The sequence below is a fragment of the Falco cherrug genome, chromosome 1 (genome assembly GCF_023634085.1).
Source record: "Falco cherrug isolate bFalChe1 chromosome 1, bFalChe1.pri, whole genome shotgun sequence".
Lineage (NCBI taxonomy): Eukaryota > Metazoa > Chordata > Aves > Falconiformes > Falconidae > Falco > Falco cherrug.
The window spans coordinates 9673942-9694559 of NC_073697.1; the positions used below are offsets into that span (position 1 = coordinate 9673942).

Below are 20618 nucleotides of genomic sequence, written 5' to 3' on the forward strand. Positions count from 1 at the left end.
TCATTGGCAATTAAGAGAGAAATCCATTGAGGGAGTGGTGGCAGCAAACCTTTCCCTCTGACAAAAATAACCTTAATCAGGCCCCTTAGTTAATTTCTGAAATTGTTCTGTATCGACCTCTGTTTGAAGCAGGATTTTCATCCTATGGCCCTTTCAGTAAAACATACACATCTTCCTGTTAGCAAAGCAGGCTTTTTCTAATGGTGACATCTTTTACTTCTTATTTACAATCCTAATCACATCATTGATTCCAGTAATCTTTCCTGCACTAAGAGCTGTTATTAATTCGCTCGGAGAAGAACCTGGGTGGGTTTTGTTGGTTTGTGTTTGGGTGTTTTTTTTTTTTAAACCTAGACAATGAAAATTAAACCAAGTAATGACAACCTAGGAGATTCAGGGGAGGGGGTGGGAAAGGAAGTCCAATTCTCAATGTGTTCTTAACATCCAGACAGTAAAGAGGGCACAATGTTCCTCAGCCTTAAAACTAAGACCAATACCTAAAATAGGAACAGATCATTCTGGTGACTCAACTAAACAATGGAGATCAGCTGCCTACGCCCAAAGCTATGATTGTCCAGGTTAGGGAAGCGACTGTTTAATTCAAAACACGGCATTTGGGCATTTCCTTACTTGTGTGACTCCTTTTGTGTCTGAACAATGGAAACACTGCACTTGGGTAATGAGAAATGAAGCATTCCCTCACCTTCCCCAAAAAATTATCGATTTGACACTCCCCACCTCCAAAATGAATGTGTCAATCCTTTACCTCTGTCTCCCCAGTCTCTTAGACTTTCTTATGGAGGGCCAGGACTTGTTTGTCCTTCTTAATGTCAAGTGGTGTTTCAGACCAGGAACCACTGAAAATAACTGAGGATGTTCATTATGTCACCATGACTTCATCGCTACTCTGTGATGAAGGGCAAAAGGCCCTGGCTGGGGGAGAGGGGAAGTCCTGGCCTTGGGGCACATTCCAGGCTGGATCTGGGGCAAAGCCCCCAACCCATCCGACAGCTCTTCCTCCCCTTGTGCAGGCCTGCTCAGCTTTTTGTGTGTGGATTCGCACACACACACACGGCACGTGCGAGTTAAACGCAAAGGGGTTTTTTTATCTTTAAGATAATCCGTGAGATTCGGTAAACGGAGATGCTAGGAAAGTTCTGGCTGAGCAGGAGTATTATTTACCGTGTGTTCTCCTTTGCCAGAAAATGCCCCTCTGTGCTCGGGGTGCCGAAGAGGCGCATGCAGGTTTTTGGCAGGGAGGAAAGGTTTGACTTACCCAGGTGCCATCCCCGTCAGCACAGCGGATTTACAGACCCGATGTCATCTATTTACATTTCTAAATGGCAGCACGGAGCGAGAGGCAGCGATACGAAAGATTAGTCTTCATTTGGCGAAGTAACCGCCAAATTAAATGATGACAGATGGGGAAAACTAAACGCCATGGTGTCAGGGGTCCGATGATGGCCCTTCGCTTTAGCGAAAGGTAAATATATAAACCTCAGCTGGTGCCTGCAGAAGATATGCGACCGGTTTAAAGACAGCCCTCGGACTTTTTATTTAATCAATACCCCCTATCGAAGAGAGCAGCGTATGGCATTAGAACTAAAACAGTGTTATTAGAAAATGATATACTGCACATTAGGATGTATAATTCATGTCGCCTTCATTTGCTCAGCCCGTCGTGAAAATCCATAAATCATTTTCTCGTTCATGTATTGCCTAAGTGCAATTTGTCATTTTGCATTAGAGGGCTGCCTCAGATCATCGGCGCTTTTAATTCACTGCTCGGGTTTTAGCGCAGCGCGGAGCCTGCGGGGGAACCGGCCGCCGCCTTTGCGCGCCCCGCGCAAAATGGAGCCGGGGGGGGGGGGGGGGCTGCACCGCGGCGCTGGCCGCCCCGGGGCTGCTCCCCCCGCGCCGGTACGTGTGTGTGCATATGGATGCACGGATATCCCGCCTGGTGGCAGCCCCCCGCTTCAGGCCGCCCTTTCAAAGCGCGCTGCGTGGGAGCGCCCCGAGGCCGCCCCGGCAGTGCGGAGCCGCGCCGGCCCCCGCTCCTCCCCGCCCCCCCTTACCTCCGGGCCCCGGGGGCGCGTTCGGTCACGGCCCCGGGCCGCCCCCTCCGCGTCCGAGGCGCCTGGGGGTCCGCCTGCCCGGGCTGCCCGCTTCCCTCGAAGGCAGAGAGATCGCCGTTCCCGGCGCTCCGGCGGCGGGGGGTTTAGAGACGGGCTGCTTCGGGTCACGGTGAATCCCTGGCCGCGGCCGTGTCCCTAGGGGCGGGCTGGCACGGCGCGGCCCCTCGCCCGGCGCGGCGGCGGGGGCCCAACCGTGCCGTCCGGGTTGGTGGCAGCGCGGGGAGATGCCGCGGTCGCTGCTGCGTGTGGCAGGCAAGGCGGCGGGCTCCCCACCCGCGTCCCACCGGCAGCGGCAGCCGGCGGTTTTCTGACGAAATCCATTTTATTGGAAAACACCCACCGATATCGACCCGCCGGCTGCGCTTAGATCCGCTCTAAGCGCCGAGGGGTGGGCGGGGGGGGGGGCTGCTGGGGAGGACGAAATGTGAGCTGGGGTGCCATTTCCCTGCCTGCCGCGCCGGCCGGCAGCACCGGCGACTCCCCCGCACACAGGCACGGTCGCTGCTTTGCCGCCTGCCCCCCCCCCGCCCGCGCCCGCACGCCCCGCGGCGAGGCCGCACCGGGCGCCGCTAGCCCACTCCTCAAAGCCGCCGCAGCCACGCAGCCGCTGGCGGACGTGGGCGCGGTGGCAGGGGTGCGGCGAGCGGTGCGTTCGGCCCGCGGGGGGCCGGAGGGGCTGCGTGGGCGAGGGGAGGCGGCGGGCGGGGGTGTGAGAGCCGGGAGGCGGGGGGGGGCACCGCGGGGACGACGGGCCCGGTCTCCCCGCGGGGCGGAGGCGGTGCTGCCGCCCGGGCGCAGTGCGCCCTTGCCGCCGCTGGGGGGCGCCCGCCGCCCGCGATTGCGGCCGCCCGCGATTGCGGCCGCCGGCGGGGGGCGGGGCGGAGCGGGGCGGGGGCCGCCGCTGCCCACCGGTCCGGTCCCGGGGGGCGCCGCCGCCTGCGCGGGGGCCGGCAGCGGCCCCGGGCGCGGAGCGGCCGCCGCGTTGGACGCCGAGTCCGCCGCCCGCAAGGCGTCGCCGCCGGCGGGGCAGCGCGGCTGTGCCCCGGGGGAGGCGGGGGGCCGCGCCCCGCATCGATCCGCCGGCGGTGCCCGCGGCTGGGTGCGCCGTTAACCCGCTTCGCGCCGGGGATGGTGGTGGGAGGTGTGTGCTTTGACGAGCTGTCGGGCCAGAACCGGCCCCCGGCGTGACGCTGAGGTCGGTTTGGCCGCGGCGGCGTGAGTTTGGCCGTGCCCCGGGCTCAGCTGCCCGCGGCCGGGCGCCCGGTGCCCCCGGGACCCCTTCCCCGGGGCGGGCGGGCAGGGGCGCGCCCGGAGGCGAAGGCGGTTTTGCTGCCCGCGCAAGTTTGGGACGCAGAGCCCTGCGTTTCCGCAACGCAGAACGCATCTGAGGGTATAGTTTATTGAAATGTATGGCAGGCAGCCACTGCTTACTGACGGATTGAAGATGAGGTCAAAGCAGCAGCTGCTTTTGTGTTGCTCTTCGAAAACGACAACATTGTGAAATAAAGAACGACAAATATTTAATAATCTTTACTTTCTTCATTTGGTAAAGTTACGGACGTGGGTCTTCGGTGGCCATGAGCCCGCGGGCAGTACGGGACACCGACACAGCTGGGGCTCACATCTGCCAGCACCCGGCTCGAATCGCACCCCCGGCGCTGCGCCCTCTCCTCGGCGCCAGCGTCGCTTCGCAGCCAAACGCATCGATCAACAAACGTGTTAGTCGAGCGCTTGACGTGCTATAGACACTATTGGTAGAATCGACTTTATTTAGCACAGAGCTGTCTTCTCGCTGTCGGAGGGAAAAGGAGAGGATGCCCTGTTGCTGCGTGAGGCGGGAGGCCACCCGCCGCGGGTCACTAACATTTGCGGACAGTCGCCAGCCCGATGGCGGCGGCCGGGAACGGCGGCTCGCAGCCCGGGGTGCGGGCGGGCAGCCCCGGAGCTGCTGCTGCTGCGGCCGGCGTTGGCAGCGCCGGGAGCACGGGGACGGCCGGCTCTCACGCCCGGTACCGGAGCGCTTCACTTAAACCGTATCAGGGGCGGTGAGCCTGTGCTGCTTCTTTGCACCTGTCCCCCGGCCCAGGGGTGCGCTGCCGCCGCCGCCCCAAGTAGCCGGTGACACAAGACACGCGCCCGGTTTCCCTGTTCCCTCGCACCGGACGCTCTCGTTATGTTAGTGGAAATTCCGAAGTGTGAATCGGCAAAAATTAGCGTAGGCTCATCACACTTTAAATTGGCTGGAAACACTGTCCAGACGTACGACGGAAAGTTGCACTTTCTCCACCATCAAACCAACTAATTATCTAAGGCAGCCCGTGGGGGAATGGGGAGGATCTCAAGTTTCCCGTTGTTTATGCTTTTTCCTAAACGCGCTACTGCGCCCGGCCTAGTGTAGGAAAGTTAGTAGCTGGTGGAAACTCCCTCTCCAAGGAGAAGGTTGTTTACAACTACCCGTGTGTGCGCGCTGATGACGAGCAGCGATCTCCCTACCCAGCGGCTGCGGCGGGGGAGCAGCCGCCCTCTGAGGCGGGCAGGGAGGCAGGCAGGGAGCGAGGCAGGCAGGCAGGCAGGCAGGCATTCCCCTGCAGCTCCTCCGGAGCTCGTGGCCCACGCTCGCTCTGCCTTGCTTACTTGCCTGCCTGCTTGCTTGCCTGCCTTGCCTTGCCTTGCCTTGCCTTGCCTTGCCTTGCCTTGCCTTGCCTTGCCTTGCCTTGCCTTGCCTGCCTTCCCCTGCCTTGCCTGCGCGCTCGCCCGCTCTCCCATCTGTGACGCAACCTACTTGACGCGCGCCGCGGCCAATGGGGTACCGCCCCTGGGGGCGTTGCTGACGGCTGATTGGTTGGCAGGAGCCGAGCGCTGCGCAAAAACAGAAAAGCCGAGCGCTGCCGGCTCAGAAACTGCCGGCAGAGATCAGAGGAGCCGGGGCTGGGGCCGGGACCGGAGCCGGGACGGGAGGCGAGCGGCGGCGGCAGCAGCAGCAAGCAGAGACAGACACAGACAGAAAGAAAGAAAGAGAGAGAGAGAGGGGCTAGACGCAAAAGAAGCAAGAGAGAAAAAAAAACTGATCAGGACATCCATAAAAAGCAGAGTGATGATGATGATGATGAACATAATAATAGCAATAAAAGAAGAAAATGAAAGACTATTAATAGAAGAGAGAAAAATCTAAATTCTTTAAATAAAAAAGAGGAATTCCCAGAGAAATCAGGGAATGAAAGTTTTGGGTAGCAAAGCTGTTCTCTGCCTTTTTTTTGCTATGAAATCTTTTTGCGGGTTATAATTATTTTTTTTAATTTCGCGGTTTTCTGCCTTTTTCTTGCATCTAAAGAGGGCATGTCCACCGGCTTTTCCAGCAGCATCTACCCCTCCAGCTCCCACCAGGAAGACAAACCGAGGACAATCTTGAAATATAGAAATCCTCTCCTTGGGATTTGCTGCTGCTGCTGCCTCCGCCGCCACTGCTGCTGCCGCGGTGCAGTGCCAAGACTCTCGGAATAAATAAAAGCGGGCTACTGTGTATCTCTAGATACATCCAGCTAATAGCTATTATTAGTTGGCCATTTATTTCGAAGATCACAGATGAAGCGGGGACGCCTGTCTTCTTCATTTGGTCAGCGTGTGAAACAATAATACTTGTAACAAAAAGGAGGGAGATGGGGGAGAAAAAATCCTAACATGAATCAGAAGAAATAATATCTAGCACCCCCCCTAAATCAACCTTTCCCCCCCCCCCCCTCCCCTTCCTTCCCCCTCCCCCGATCCCTCTTTCTCTACACGCTCGCAGGCGCGGACACACACACACAGGCGCGCACACACAGACAGAGACACACACACACACATAGATAGACACGCACAGGCACACACACTGTACTGTGTATTTTCGGAGGAGGAGTAGGAGGTGGTGGTAGTGGTGGCTTTTGGAAGAGGAGGTGTTGGGGAGGGGGGATCTCTTTCCCCGTTTGGAGATGATTGTGCTATTCCTCTTTGCCTTGCTCTGGATGGTGGAGGGGGCCCTTTGCCAGCTCCATTACACGGTGCAGGAAGAGCAGGAGCATGGCACGTTCGTGGGGAATATCGCCGAGGACCTGGGCTTGGACATTACAAAACTTTCGGCTCGCCGCTTCCAGACGGCGCCCAACTCCCGTAGCCCTTACCTGGAGCTCAACCTGGAAACCGGGGTGCTCTACGTGAACGAGAAGATCGACCGGGAGCAGATCTGCAAGCAGAGCCCCTCCTGCCTGCTGCACCTGGAGGTCTTCTTGGAGAACCCCCTCGAGCTGTTCCGGGTGGAGATCGAGGTGCTGGACATCAACGACAACCCGCCCTCCTTCCCGGAGCCCGACCTCACCGTGGAGATCTCGGAGAGCGCCACGCCGGGTACCCGCTTCCCCCTGGAGAGCGCCTTCGACCCCGACGTGGGCACCAACTCGCTGCGCACCTACGAGATCACCCCCAACAGCTACTTCTCCCTGGACGTGCAGACGCAGGGGGACGGCAACCGCTTTGCCGAGCTGGTGCTGGACAAGCCCCTGGACCGGGAGCAGCAAGCGGTGCACCGCTACGTGCTGACCGCGGTGGACGGCGGGCAGCCCCAGCAGCGCACCGGCACCGCCCTGCTCACCATCAGGGTACTGGACTCCAACGACAACGTCCCCGCCTTCGAGCAGCCCGTCTACACCGTGTCGCTGCCGGAGAACTCGCCGCCGGGCACCCTGGTGCTGCAGCTCAACGCCACCGACCCCGACGAGGGGCAGAACGGCGAGGTGATCTACTCCTTCAGCAGCCACATCTCCGCCCGCGCCCGGGAGCTCTTCGGCATCGCGCCGCGCACCGGGCGGCTGGAGGTGAGCGGCGAGCTGGACTACGAGGAGAGCAGCGTGTACCAGGTGTACGTGCAAGCCAAGGACCTGGGGCCCAACGCCGTGCCGGCGCACTGCAAGGTGCTGGTGCGGGTGCTGGACGCCAACGACAACGCGCCCGAGATCAGCTTCTCCACCGTCAAGGAGGCGGTGAGCGAGGCGGCGGCGCCGGGCACCGTGGTGGCCCTCTTCAGCGTCTCGGACCGCGACTCGGAGGAGAACGGGCAGGTGCAGTGCGAGCTGCTGCAGGGCGACGCGCCCTTCCGCCTCAAGAGCTCCTTCAAGAACTACTACACCATCGTCACCGAGGGGCCGCTGGACCGCGAGCAGCCGGGCGGCGACGCCTACACCCTCACCGTGGTGGCCCGGGACCGCGGCGAGCCGCCGCTGAGCACCAGCAAGTCCATCCAGGTGCGGGTGAGCGACGTGAACGACAACGCGCCGCGCTTCAGCCAGCCCGTCTACCAGGTCTACGTGAGCGAGAACAACGTGCCCGGCGCCTACATCTACGCCGTCAGCGCCACCGACCGGGACCAGGGCGCCAACGCCCAGCTCGCCTACTCCATCCTGGAGAGCCAGATCCAGGGCATGTCCGTCTTCACCTACGTCTCCATCAACTCCGAGAACGGCTTCCTCTACGCCCTCCGCTCCTTCGACTACGAGCAGCTCAAGGAGTTCAGCTTCCAGGTGGAGGCCCGCGACGCCGGCGAGGAGCCGCAGCCGCTGGCCGGCAACGCCACCGTCAACATCGTCGTGGTGGACCAGAACGACAACGCCCCCGCCATCGTCAGCCCCCTGCCCGGCCGCAACGGCACCCCGGCGCGGGAGGCGCTGCCCCGCGGCGCCGAGCCGGGCTACCTGGTGAGCCGGGTGGCGGCGGTGGACGCCGACGACGGGGAGAACGCCCGCCTCACCTACAGCATCGTGCGGGGCAACGAGGCCAGCCTCTTCCGCATGGACTGGCGCACCGGGGAGCTGCGGACGGCCCGCAGGGTGCCGGCCAAGCGCGACCCGCAGCGCCCCTACGAGCTGGTCATCGAGGTGCGCGACCACGGGCAGCCGCCGCTCTCCTCCACCGCCGCCATCCAGGTGGTGCTGGTGGACGGCGCGGCCGAGCGGCCCGGCGGCGGCGGCGGCGGCGGCCTGGGCGCGGGGGCGGGCGCGGGGGGCGGCGGCGGCGGCGGCTCCGGCGAGCATCGCCCCAGCCGCTCCGGGGGGGACACCTCCCTCGACCTCACCCTCATCCTCATCATCGCCCTGGGCTCCGTCTCCTTCATCTTCCTGCTGGCCATGATCGTCCTGGCCGTGCGCTGCCAGAAGGAGAAGAAGCTCAACATCTACACCTGCCTGGCCAGCGACTGCTGCCTGGGCTGCTGCTGCTGCTGCCCCTGCTGCAGCCGCCAGGCGCGGGCCCGCAAGAAGAAGCTCAGCAAGTCGGACATCATGCTGGTGCAGAGCTCCAACGTGCCCAGCAACCCGGCGCAGGTGCCGGTGGAGGAGTCGGGCAGCTTCGGCTCCCATCACCACAACCAGAACTACTGCTACCAGGTCTGCCTCACCCCCGAGTCCGCCAAGACCGACCTGATGTTCCTCAAGCCCTGCAGCCCCTCCCGCAGCACCGACGCCGAGCACAACCCTTGCGGGGCCATCGTCACCGGCTACGCCGACCAGCAGCCCGACATCATCTCCAACGGCAGCATTCTGTCCAGCGAGGTAAGGCCCGGGGGCCCCCAGCCGCCCCCCGCCTCCAGCCGGGCCGTGGGGGGGGGGTGGGGGCGTTGGGCGGCCGTGCCCCGCTGCGGGCTGCCCCCCAGCACCTGGCTTCCCCCTCGCCCTCCTCTCCCCTGTTCGTCACCCGTCCGCCGCCTCCCTCCCGTTGGCCGCTCCTGTATTGGGAGGGGGCTTCAGCGCAGGCAGGCGAGGGAGAGGGGAGTGCGGGGCGCCCCCCTCCCCCCACGCGGCACCCCGCCTGCTCCCCCACGGCCGGGCTCAGAAACTTGCAGCCAGAAGTGTCCCATCCCATCCCATCCCGTCGGGTCCCGCCCCTCCCCCCCCCCCCCCCCCCCCCCCCGGCGTGCCTGTGCACGGGGCTGGCCCGGCCGGGCAGCATCGGGGCGCAGCGATCCCCCTGCGCCGCTGCCAGTGGGCCGGCTGTGGGGCAGGGGGGTTACAGCCTTTCTCAGGGTTGCTGCATCTGGCACTAATGGAATGACGTGAGGTGTAATCACAGGAGTTTCTGAAGCAACATTTTAAACCTGTGTCTTTTTTCTTCCTGAAGTCTTTGCATGTGCAAGGAAGGCTTTGGGGGAACCCCCCTCTGGGGCTCTGTCAATCTCTACAGTTAGCAGGAACTTTAATTAATTTGTGACTTAGGGTTTATTAATTGGCTTTACTCTGTAACCCAAAGCTGAGTTTGCAAAGGAAAGCATCCAGAAAGAGTTTCTGTGAAATTATGTGCAGAGACTTCACGTCTCCTCCTGTTAGATATCTCTCTCTGTGTTGCCTATACTGTGGTATCTAGTGTGTTGAGCATTTCTATCAAATCATATGTCATGCCATAATACCCCCCCTGCTAACCGTTTTCTGCTGGGTTAGCTCCTGCATGCTCTCAGTACCGCTCTGCCTGTGCACTAATGCGAACAACACATCCTCTCTTTCGCCTGAACACTGAAACCTCAGTGCTGTCCCGTCTGGCAAAGGTGGCTTGAGTGGTATTTTCTCAAGTGTTAGGTTTTGCAGCACAATTTTAATACTGGTTTGTGAGATTGACCTTTCCTCAAAACATCTATACAACTCTGTCTTCTGTTGCCTTTTTAAGGACTCCGGGGTATCTCAATGTGTTTTATTCCTTAGGGTGCAGTAACTGTACTGTCTCCCCCTATTTTCATACACTGGCATTAAAAACAGGCTGAAAACTAGATTACAATAAGTTGTTTTTTTTTTTTTCCAGACTAAGTAGTACACAACTCTAGAAATAGTTCTGTTGATTTTTGTGGGAGTCCTTGTGATGCTCAACAGCGTGCACTGTGAGAAAACGTGTCAGAATCTCATCCCAAAAAACTCAGGAAAAAAATCCCTCATGCTTTCCCATCTGTGCAAATGAGAGTAAGAGCTGGGGTTTTTTTTCCCCTTACATCCTAGAAACAGATTGTGTAGGCCTACTTGCAGCTAAACATTACCATTTATAGTGAATGTGCTGAGCTGCTCTGGTATATTTTCTGATGTTGGTTACAGAAATATCAAGATTTAAAATATTTCCCCATATTTTCTTTTTCCTAGACAAAACATCAGCGTGCTGAGCTCAGTTATCTAGTTGACAGACCCCGACGAGTAAACAGGTATGAGCTCCTTAACCTTATTTTCCTAACGCATGCTTTAGCGGGTCTGAATGGGGTGCAGAAATGTGTTTACTGCGGATGTAAAGCAATGGGAAGCTGAACGTATGTATGCTGTCGACTAAATGAGTTTGAATTACGGCTTTTCCTGAACTGGTTTCAAAACCAACTGAAAAGAGAACAAAATCTCATTTTGTATTAGTCTAAAACGTGCTTTAAATACTTATGAATGCTTCTGTAGGGTCTTCCAGAAAACAATGGTCCTCCTGAGTTAAAATTTATCTATCCAGCTGAAGTAAATGCTACCAAATTGTTTGTACCGATGACGTGAAACCCAGGTGGAGTGATGATGCCTGCTGTCCGTTTCAGCCAGACTGCCACGGTCTGAAAATGCCAGTTTGGTTTTTGGTGGACAGAGCACCTCTGCAGAAGCAGAGCAGCAGGCAGGAGCGGGTGAATGCAGCACCGTGTTTGGCCATGTGATGGCAGAAGAATGTTTTACGAGTTCCTCTTTCATGTTTATTCTAATGTAAAGCTGTTTCTGTGTCTAGTTCTGCATTCCAGGAAGCAGACATAGTAAGCTCTAAGGACAGTGGTCATGGAGACAGTGAGCAAGGAGACAGTGATCATGATGCCACTAATCGAGGTCAATCCTCTGGTAAGTCTGATAAGAGAATGGAAATAGTAGATCTTTAAGCAGGGACACTAGAAAGAACAGTTACTTATAGGAATATAATACAGGAGTGGCGTAAATCATGCGATCTTATTGTATGGGAGGCTGGGTTTAAGTCAGCTTGCTACTACCATTACCTGAGCAAGGAGGCGATTCTGAACCCCTTTCACTCCCAGTGTTTATCTTACTGGTTTGGTTGGGGGCGGGGGTATGGTATTCCGCATCATCTGCTGTAGCAAAACTTCCTGCATGCTAAAACAAAGTTGTTGGTACATTTTATAGTGCATTTGTTTTCAACGGCAGACTTGCAGAATTTTAAAGCATTAGGAAATTTTGTTTAGTAGGCACTTCAACTGGCATGGCAGTGTGAAGTGCAGGGGGAGTTCCCAAGGGAAAGAATGAACCCAGTGATTGAATGACAGCCAGACTGTGAGGATTTTTGCTGGGGAGCAGAGACACGTCGGGTGCTCTGAATGTGTAATACTTCAGCGTTTTTTGAGGATTGTTTTTTAATTCAAATTGAGGCACCATATCGTATAAGTGATCTCCATGTTAATAAGGCTAAGGTGTTCTTAAGTACATTTCTTTCTGTCCTGACAAAGTAAAGAAATGCTTTGAAAGACTATGATTTGAATCGCCTAGAAAATATATACTATACATTGTAATGCTATTCCCATATGTACAGCTTGCTGTCTTTGCTCTCATACTGTCAGTCGTCTTCTGAAAGGGACATTTGTTTGGAGCCTATGCACTGGAATTCATTCTCACCCTCATGCTGCATTTCAGCCACAAATGTTTGTGCTTTCTTCTCTACCACAGTCTGCAAAGGTTTGGTGTGTCTTGATTCAGCACAGTGGTTGCTTTCCCCTTGTTTCCTCTGTGCTCTTCTCGTGTGTAAGGATTTGCTACAAGTGTGTCCTACACTATACTGCCAGAGTCTCTCCAGTCATCCTTTTTTTTTTTTTTTTTTTTCCCTGACCCCCATCTTAGAAGATACCAGGGCAAGGGACCCAGTACTGTCACAGCAGTGCTGCCTCACCCGCGTGCTCTGTTAATGTCCTCTATTTTCTTGCTGCTGTAGTCACTATGCCCTTAACGATGGGAAACCCAGAAACCAGGGGAAGAGGAGGCTGCTACAGGGCCCCTTTATATTGCTGCAAGTCATTAATATGCAGACCTAATGAGACTTGAGAAGAGCCAAGAGTCTCCGGAGCTCCCTGCTTCTTGCAGGGCTTCATGCTAAGTGAACAGAGTGTCTATTTTGTGTCTGGGAACCTGACAACAAACCAGGTCTTGCCAGAAGTTTACATCTGAACACAGAGCTCTTTCATTTTTGGCCTATATATGGCGTATGATTTATTGTTGTTTTAAAAAGCCATGTATTTAGCCTCCCCCCACCCTTTCTTTTGCACTGTTTCTGATGCAGCAATCAGTGCTACTGAGTTATAAAAAGCTCCCTCTCCTCCTGCCCTCCCTGCATTCCATTTTTTTTTCTTTTACGCATTTTACTGCAGCAGTCATCTCAATGAACATTTCAATCAGCTTAGTCCCTCAACATAATGAACCATAATAACCAAACAGGAGAGAAAAGAATAAACATCTGCAGAAGGGGCTGGATTTGACTGATGGTGGGAATATAATCATATAGTTGCACATCAACTGAAAGCTATTTTCTTTTAGATGCATTCAGTGCTGTTATTGTTGTGCCTCTGCTCTTTATTCTTTCTCTCCATTTTAAAAGTAGTCCATCTCGGGTGTGAACACTGGAACTACTGTCAAACTTGGCATTAGTCCTTAGCTGGGTAAATTCTTCATTTTCATCTTCTCAATTTTATCAAGCTAGGGGAAAAAAATCTATACTTTCAAAATCACTTCAAATCATTTAAGAATCTGATGTGATGTATGAACTTTTGTGTCTTCAGTGGTATTTACATACAAAGTAATGAAAGCTGACAACTAGGTTTGGTCTACTCACAATTAACGGAACTGAAACCTCAAATACACAGAACTTCCAACTTAATATATTGGTGCTGTGATTTGAGCATAATTTGCATGCATGATTTTTTTATGGCTAGTTCTAAATAAATATTTAAAAACAAATCTCTGCAGAAACTGCTTTAATCTTTTACATACATATAATATAATTTTCCTGTAAGTTTTGGGCTGAATCCTGTTGTGATGTAAAGAAAGTGCCCCTTGACCTCAGCGATGACAAGATATTTTGATATGAAAACATCATTCTTGCTATTAGCTTTTGGCGACAAATTTTATGAGGAAAAAAAAAAAGGAGCATAAATCTTGTTTGATCTCAAGTGGCTATAGGAAATACCTGAGGGAATGCCTTCTCAGTTTTTCAGTTGTTCTGGTGCTCTATAACCAGTTCTTTCTAAATTATTGAAGGAAAGCACATTGGTTGATAGCATGGCAGAAGTTTGGAATGTCTCTTTCAAGAAGTTACCTGATACCATGCAGCATCATGTGGTTTCATTGGGGGGTTTTTTTGCTGGTTTGTTTTTTTTTTTTTAAGCATTACATTTGCATCCAAAAATACTTAGTAGATAGTTCACATTGACAAATAAAGCTCACTCCGTACCAGTTTTAGTCAGCAGGGTGTTCTGCTCGCAAAACATCTTTTTACTGTTCTGTACATGACTTCTATTACTGTCACCAGTGAACAGCCCTGTGGCACACAAGTAGCTATTCTATAGTAGTCCATTGCTACCCAAGCTGAGTGTCACAGGGAATTATTAATTGGGAAGAAAAATACGCAGGATGAAAATCTATCGCTATGTCATAGACTTATCCTGCACAATTATTTAGTGAAAAATCCAAACTAAGCTGTTCTGTGCATCATAAAATGTTTTATTATGTTTTGAAATAAGATTCTAGTTCATTTTCAGGAAACATATTTTCTTAATGGTGATTTAATCATGGTTTCAAATGTGCTGGAATGTATGTAAAGGATTCATCTTGTTCCCATTAAAGTACCACCTGGACGCCCCGTAATTACCCACATTCTTCTCTACCTTAACATCCATGAAGTACAAAAGTACTGTCATCTCTATTTAGCAGGGAATGGCAAGCAGTGAGAGACTCAAGAGCCTAATTTTCATGGACTGAGTAGTCGTTTCATTGACTGGGATAGGAATCCAAGGTTTTTGGAAAATGGCTTTCCAAAGGTGAAGGAGCACAAGAAGTTTTTGGCAAACAGAGGGGTTTCTCCAGCCCCAAGTGTGTGTTCTAATTACTTGTGCTCTTCCTTGTCTGAAAATGGTTGAGACAAAAGCTGCTGTTTGTTGTAGAACAAATGCAACTAATACAGCACTACTACCTATTATTAACACACTGCATTTCAATCATGTTCTGTAGGAGTAATTTCTAAGCATGAGGTTAGTTTATTTCCCATGGTTGATTAAATTCTTGGCCTCCCTTGTGAAATTGCCAGCTTGGGTGCCAATTAATACTCTGCATGTGTGTATGTTTAAATTGTATAATTAGACACCTGTCCTGTAAGATTTGGACTCATGCCATCAACTTATTTCATATGGTTGCTCAGTAGCTGCTCAGCTTTCTCAAGCTGAACATGCAGAGTTCTTCACAATATTACCTGTGTTTCACTTTTTTTCTTTGAATCTTGTCATCTCTCTCAGATGCACTTCAGGAAGGAATATCTGAGATGTGAAGCTAAGTAAATGGACTGTCACGGATATACTAGAAAATGCATCAGCTTTTTGGATAATCTCCTCTGTGCAGTGCTGGACAGTATGCGGTGGTGACCAGCTGAGATCTAAAATTAGGTTTCCCCTAGTGGACTTTATGGAGGGAGTCGATAGGGGTCTGATACAAAGGCACAGGGTGAAATGCTGCCTCACACCTTTGCAGTACAGATTAGGTAAACCCCAAGGGGGTTAGTATGCATGATTACAGAAGGGCTATGATAGTTTGGTGTTCATAAGGAGAAGAATTTGAGAAGTCAGAAGAAGAATTTTAGTGATAAAGGGACAGAGAAAACCAGAATTCCTTCTGAGCCTGTGCAGAGTGACAACTAAATCCTGTTTTGAAGATCACTTGGGCTAAGAGTCTATCTCGGATAAAGTAAGAGTGAACATGAAAATGGCTTAGAAAAGTGCTTTGACTCAAGCTGAGGGTGGTTTCTTTTTCTTTTATTCTCTTCTTTCCTGTGGCTGCGTGCTGAATAATGTTCACATCTCAGTGGTTCAGATAGGGCTTTGAAGTTGAGATTTGGAAGAGCTGAGTATTGAAGATGTTTGAGTCTTTATTCATGTTCTCATGCAGATGAAGTCAGTTTTATCCGAGGCGCGCACCAATTACTTAGCAAGAAAGAATGATAATAACTCTGTTTCGTAAAGTCCAATTCTTCAGTAGAGAAAGTCTTCTACAAAGGAGGTTAACATCATTATCCATATTTGCTGACACAAGACATGAATCATGGGGAAATGAGTAACTTGCTCAAGGATAATCTAACCAAATGGATGGTTTTTCTGGTGATGGAGCTCTGAAAAGAAGGTCTGGTTCCCTACATCATGCCTATCTCACATCTAACTAGATTTTATAAGAAAAACTACCGCAGAAGAAACAGAAAGTGTAGTGTCGTTTAATTCCAAGTAAAAGCCAAAGTTCTGAAAAAATTACAAATTAGGGAAAAAAACCCTGTCAATAACAGTACTACAAAAATACTTGGTCAACATTTAATTTGTATTTTTTGCTTTTTATTACATCATTTACTCAGTAATACATATGAACACGTTCAGTCGGTGTATGGCTCTTTTTCCCTTAATTAAATTAAGAAAGAATACATTATTTTAAAATGATTTTAGGCCTAATTTTTGCTTAGCACTAAACTGTCTTTCATACCAATTAGAACTCATGCACATGGAAATTCGGATTTTCTCCTTTTGAAATATGAGATGGAAGCAAATGGGGAATATGCTTCAGAAATGCAACACTACCAAGTACCTGATTCCAAGCACCTGAGTTCAGGACATTCAGGTGCAGATGTCAACCGTAACTTTTAACTCCGTTCCTAGGTTTTGTTTTCTTTGAAGGGGGGGGGGCAGGGCTTGTTGTCCTTCAAAATCTGCGAAGTTAAGGTTGTGTGAGAGCTCCTATTGCCCACTGGCCTACCTAGTAATAAGACTTGAACAAATATGAATTAACTAGTGGCCTTTGCCGTGAGCTTTTTTTATATGTATGCTCTGTTTGGAACAGTGCAATGTTTATCACTGTTAAGCACTTCAGTGCACTATACTACCTATTCGTATCCACAAATGGCATTTGAAATGTGTAGTTCAGAGTCACCTTTAAAATCCCAGTTTATCTGCATGCAAGTTCTAATATGGTAACTAGGTGAAAAATAGAAAGCATTTTTCTTTAATGTGGATTTGCAATTATGATGGATAGTTTAGTTCTGAAGGATCATATGTATTACCAGATTTATGAGGGAGGTGAGGTGGAAGTGTTATACTGCTGAACATTTCTTTTTGTTATAAATCAAGAACATGATTCTTGGTGTATGAAGGAGTTCTGTGCTGAATTGTCTTACTTTGTTTACCATGATATATCCTTCCTCCTTGGAAAAACAGCAAGTAGCCTTTCCCCCCGTTTTTAATGTTTTTCAATTAGAAACAGAGAATTGTGTACCACAACCCACAAGAAAAAGGTGGAGGAGGAATAGCCAGCATTCATATCATTGCCAGTTTAAATATACATAGATGCCCAGGGATTTCAAAATAAGACTCCTAATTCGAATTTCTTTTCTGTCAAAATACTAAAACCAAGGGCTTGGTTCTGCACCCATTAAACTCTTAGGGAATGTTGTGACTGATTCAAGTGGGAACAATACCCAACCCAGGCCTCTGAACATTTTGTTCCCATCCTAAGAAAGCATTTACGTTCTAGCTGTGTGTTCCAAGAGTGTACATTAAAATCCATATGTATATGTGTATTTTTTTGTTTTCTTTTACAAGTTCTCACCTTCAAGGGGGGGGGGGAAGTTTACCATACAAGCTTACATTTTATATTCCCTGCATTCATTACTTTGTTTATTCAAAATCCTGATTTATAGTGGCTATAACATCTCTTTTATAATAAGCTGTTATATAATACTATTCAGTGCACTGCACTAGACAAGCAGTATTCAAAAGGGAACTAAAAAAAAATAATATTTGGGTAGAGACATTTTGCAGTTTAGCAGCTGATGTGAAAATGAAATAGTAAAATGGAGGGTAGTTTTCCAGGGGAAATAAAATCTGTGAAGGTCAAAAAAGGGTCTGTCTTGGAATATGTGTCTTAAAAACAGTGTTACATATCTCCCTCCCCATTGACTAAAGAATAAAATTAATATTTATCTGTAATTCTTTCTTTCCCCTGCTGTCTTTCAGAAAGTGTTGAATGAATGGTCGCTGATACACTGTTAGCAAAATGTAACTGTAATAATTTTCCTCTTAAAAGTAGGGCTGTTTGTTGTTTACATGTAGCTTTGCTAGGAAATCTGAAAATTGAAATAACCATGTTGTGTTACTTGTCACTTAAATCTTCTGAATGGCAAAAAATTAGATTCATAAAATATGTCTTTTCTTGCATAAGAGGTATTATTGTGCAGACATTTCAATACATAAGATAACACACATGCTCGATTTTATAGACATTCTTATATATAAATTTCTTTCTGGGAAGACTGCATCTAAATCTTTCTTTTCAGTCTTTGACAGCTACTACCGCTATGGAATTTAGAACTATACAATTTGTACGCCTTGTCTGATGATCTGAATCTGATTCCTTAATCATATCTGCAGTTCACGTTTGCATTCTTCAGCAGTTCACTGATCAGCAATTTATTTTCAGACTTCTTCATGCCAATTATCAATGCAAGGTTCTAATCAAAACTGGACCTAACACTGTATATTACTTAATTTAAAAATAAAGTAATTACCAAGTGAGATTAATCTGAGATAAAAAGCTTTTTTTCTTTCTTCATATTTTTTCTAAGTGACTGCCTTTAGTACGCAAGCACTTGTTGATAGCTCAGAAAGATTCTTGGTGAAGAGATTGTTTTTTGTAGTGTGAGATACTGCATAAATATTACTAATATAAGTCAAATCATGGTTCAAAACAGTGGTAGAATTCTTAATACTAATCCTCACGCTGGAGATCAAGCTAATCCAGTTCTTTACAATGTTGGCTGGTGAATGAGCTACATTACATGAATCTTATTACAGCTGTTCAAGATTTTTTCCTGTTTCTCTTGCAAGTAGTGTCATTTTTTGTAATTCTAATGCAATGCTTGTAAATGCAATGTTTATAACAGATTTAGTTCAGTTTTGACATACACCTAAGACACTCAGTTCTCTTTATAAATACAAGAAAATGATATTTCTTTACTGCTCTGCTTTTCTGTGCGACGTTGAACATCAGCTTGGAGATGCTGGTATTTATTTTACTGTGTGCCTATGATTTGATACACCATTCCTCTCAAAACAAGTATAATCCAACAATTTAGTGACTCACAGACAGGAAATATTCTTTCGGGAGGCCAATCTGAAGGTAGTCAATAGAAACATAGCTTGTCATTTGAAATCTTAATAGCATTAAAGGATTTGTAAGCAAACAGTTCCGTGTTGGCAGGGACAAGTGTTTGCTTATATAGGGGAGGCATTAACAATTTTGTCAATAGTATCCACAGCCATGTCACATCGGACGACGGCTACCTTCGTACCGCTAATTACAGTGATTTATTATAGGATTCTGTCCCATTACTTGGATGACTTGATGATAGTAAGGACTGCTGCAGTAGCGATGAAAACTGTCTCTGAAAGAACGATGCAAAAATTGATTAAATAGGCCATCCTGATCACTTGGAAGCTGGATTCCTCGTTTGTAAGATTTGCTTTTAATATCAATAGGCTCTATCCGTGTACTAATGTAGGCACAGATAGTTCCTTTATAGGATTCATTAATGTTTCATTTTCATAAATAAAATCCGTAATTCTTCAGTCAGGGCACTTAATTTCTTTTGTCAAGGTACATTTATGTAGAAACAATTCCTTCATGTTCTTAAAACAATTGTTTTCAACTGGTGAACCATGGACGTGAACCCACAAGCGGAACGGAACCTTATGGGAATGGGTTCTATACATTGAGATCTGCAAGTGATTTTGTGAGGGCCACCAATACCCTTCCTCTTGTGATATTTTTTGTGTGTGTGTGACGTTCTGGCATTTAGTTTTGCTTACTAATTGGTGCCTTTGACTTCTGAAGACTGGACTTCGTTTTTGTTGAGGAAATGAAAGTAGTGGAAGAAGTTCTTACGACATTTCTCTTTCCATTTCTCTCTTTTCTTCGCATAATGTTTCTTATCTGCCAGCAGCTGTTCATAATGCTGAAGCTTATATCGATAGTTTCTTTTTCTCTCATGCTTGCAGGCATGGATCTCTTCTCCAATTGCACGGAGGAATGTAAAGCACTGGGCCACTCGGATCGGTGCTGGATGCCTTCCTTTGTTCCATCTGATGGACGCCAAGCTGCAGATTACCGCAGCAATCTCCATGTACCTGGCATGGACTCCGTTCCAGACACTGAAGTGTTTGAAACACCAGAAGCCCAGCCGGGGGCAGAAAGGTCCTTCTCCACCTTCGGCAAAGAGAAGGCCCTTCACAACACTCTGGAGAGGAAGGAGTTGGATGGACTGCTGTCTAATACACGAGCGCCTTACAAACCACCATATTTGAGTAAGTACTATTCAAAAAGCTGTATGAAAGTGTTCCCTTTGCGGGAATAAAAGTTAGCTCTTTCTGCTATTCATAGTAGGAATAATACAGACACAATTTTAGAAGCAGTGGGGGAAAATGGCTTCTCTTGGATTCAGGCACCACTGAAGAAGGCATTGTTCGATGCTTTTAAAAAAAGACAAACCTTGCTTGTCTTTAGTGTGGCATGATTGTCAACAACAAAAGTATCAGCTGATATTAGCGGGGGAGTTGCTCAGTTTCGTTCTCTGATGCTGGTTTATTTTCAAACTTTTCTTGGATAGATGGTTTAAACATTGACATTGCCAGGGTAACGTTTTTTTAAGACTAAAATTAAGTTGAGAGAACTGTCCTAGGAGCTTCTTTTTATGACTGAGCAGTATTCTGTGAGTAAACAGTATGTGTGTTATTTTGAAGTAACTATTTACGTAGTTAACATTAAGGGTTTGGAAGGAAGAAGACAGAACTTTGTGCCTTCAGTCTGATCATCTTTCAGCCTACATAGTATTTACTTTTGTCAGTGCTCCTCTGTGCAGCCTGTCTTATTCCAAAATCTTGCCTCTCTCTTTAGTCACCCTTTGGCTATGGTTGGGTGGCATGAAAGAGTGTGATAGATCTCAAAAAAGACCTTCATAATTCCTTTTTGAGTCTGAGCCAGTTGTAGAACCCTTGAGTAATACTTTGATCTAATATGTCTTTTCATTCTGTTTAGCAGCCTTCTGTATTTTATTAGAGACTGTAATCTCTTTGACTTCAAGAGTTTACATGTTTATCTCATCCAAATAAGCCAAAGACATTAACATTGCAATACCGAACCTTTTTCAAGCAGCACACACAAGTCTTCTAGG

The 20618-nt window shown here is 49.2% G+C and overlaps 1 protein-coding gene across 4 annotated transcripts in view; it reads left to right on the forward strand.

Annotated features, from left to right (window-relative positions):
- Positions 1 to 4959: 4959 nt before the first annotated feature.
- PCDH10 (protocadherin 10) overlaps positions 4960 to 20618 on the forward strand; it is a 34333-nt gene continuing 18674 nt past the window's right edge. For 3 of the 4 annotated variants that reach the window (XM_055699871.1, XM_055699875.1, XM_055699877.1), the window contains exons 1-4: positions 4960 to 8710; positions 10277 to 10335; positions 10884 to 10990; positions 19447 to 19752. In XM_055699871.1, the coding sequence (XP_055555846.1) occupies positions 6104 to 8710; positions 10277 to 10335; positions 10884 to 10990; positions 19447 to 19752 (3079 nt within the window). In that variant the 5' untranslated portion in view covers positions 4960 to 6103. The remainder of the gene's footprint in view (positions 8711 to 10276; positions 10336 to 10883; positions 10991 to 19446; positions 19753 to 20618) is intronic. The other variant, XM_055699882.1, reaches the window with a different exon arrangement.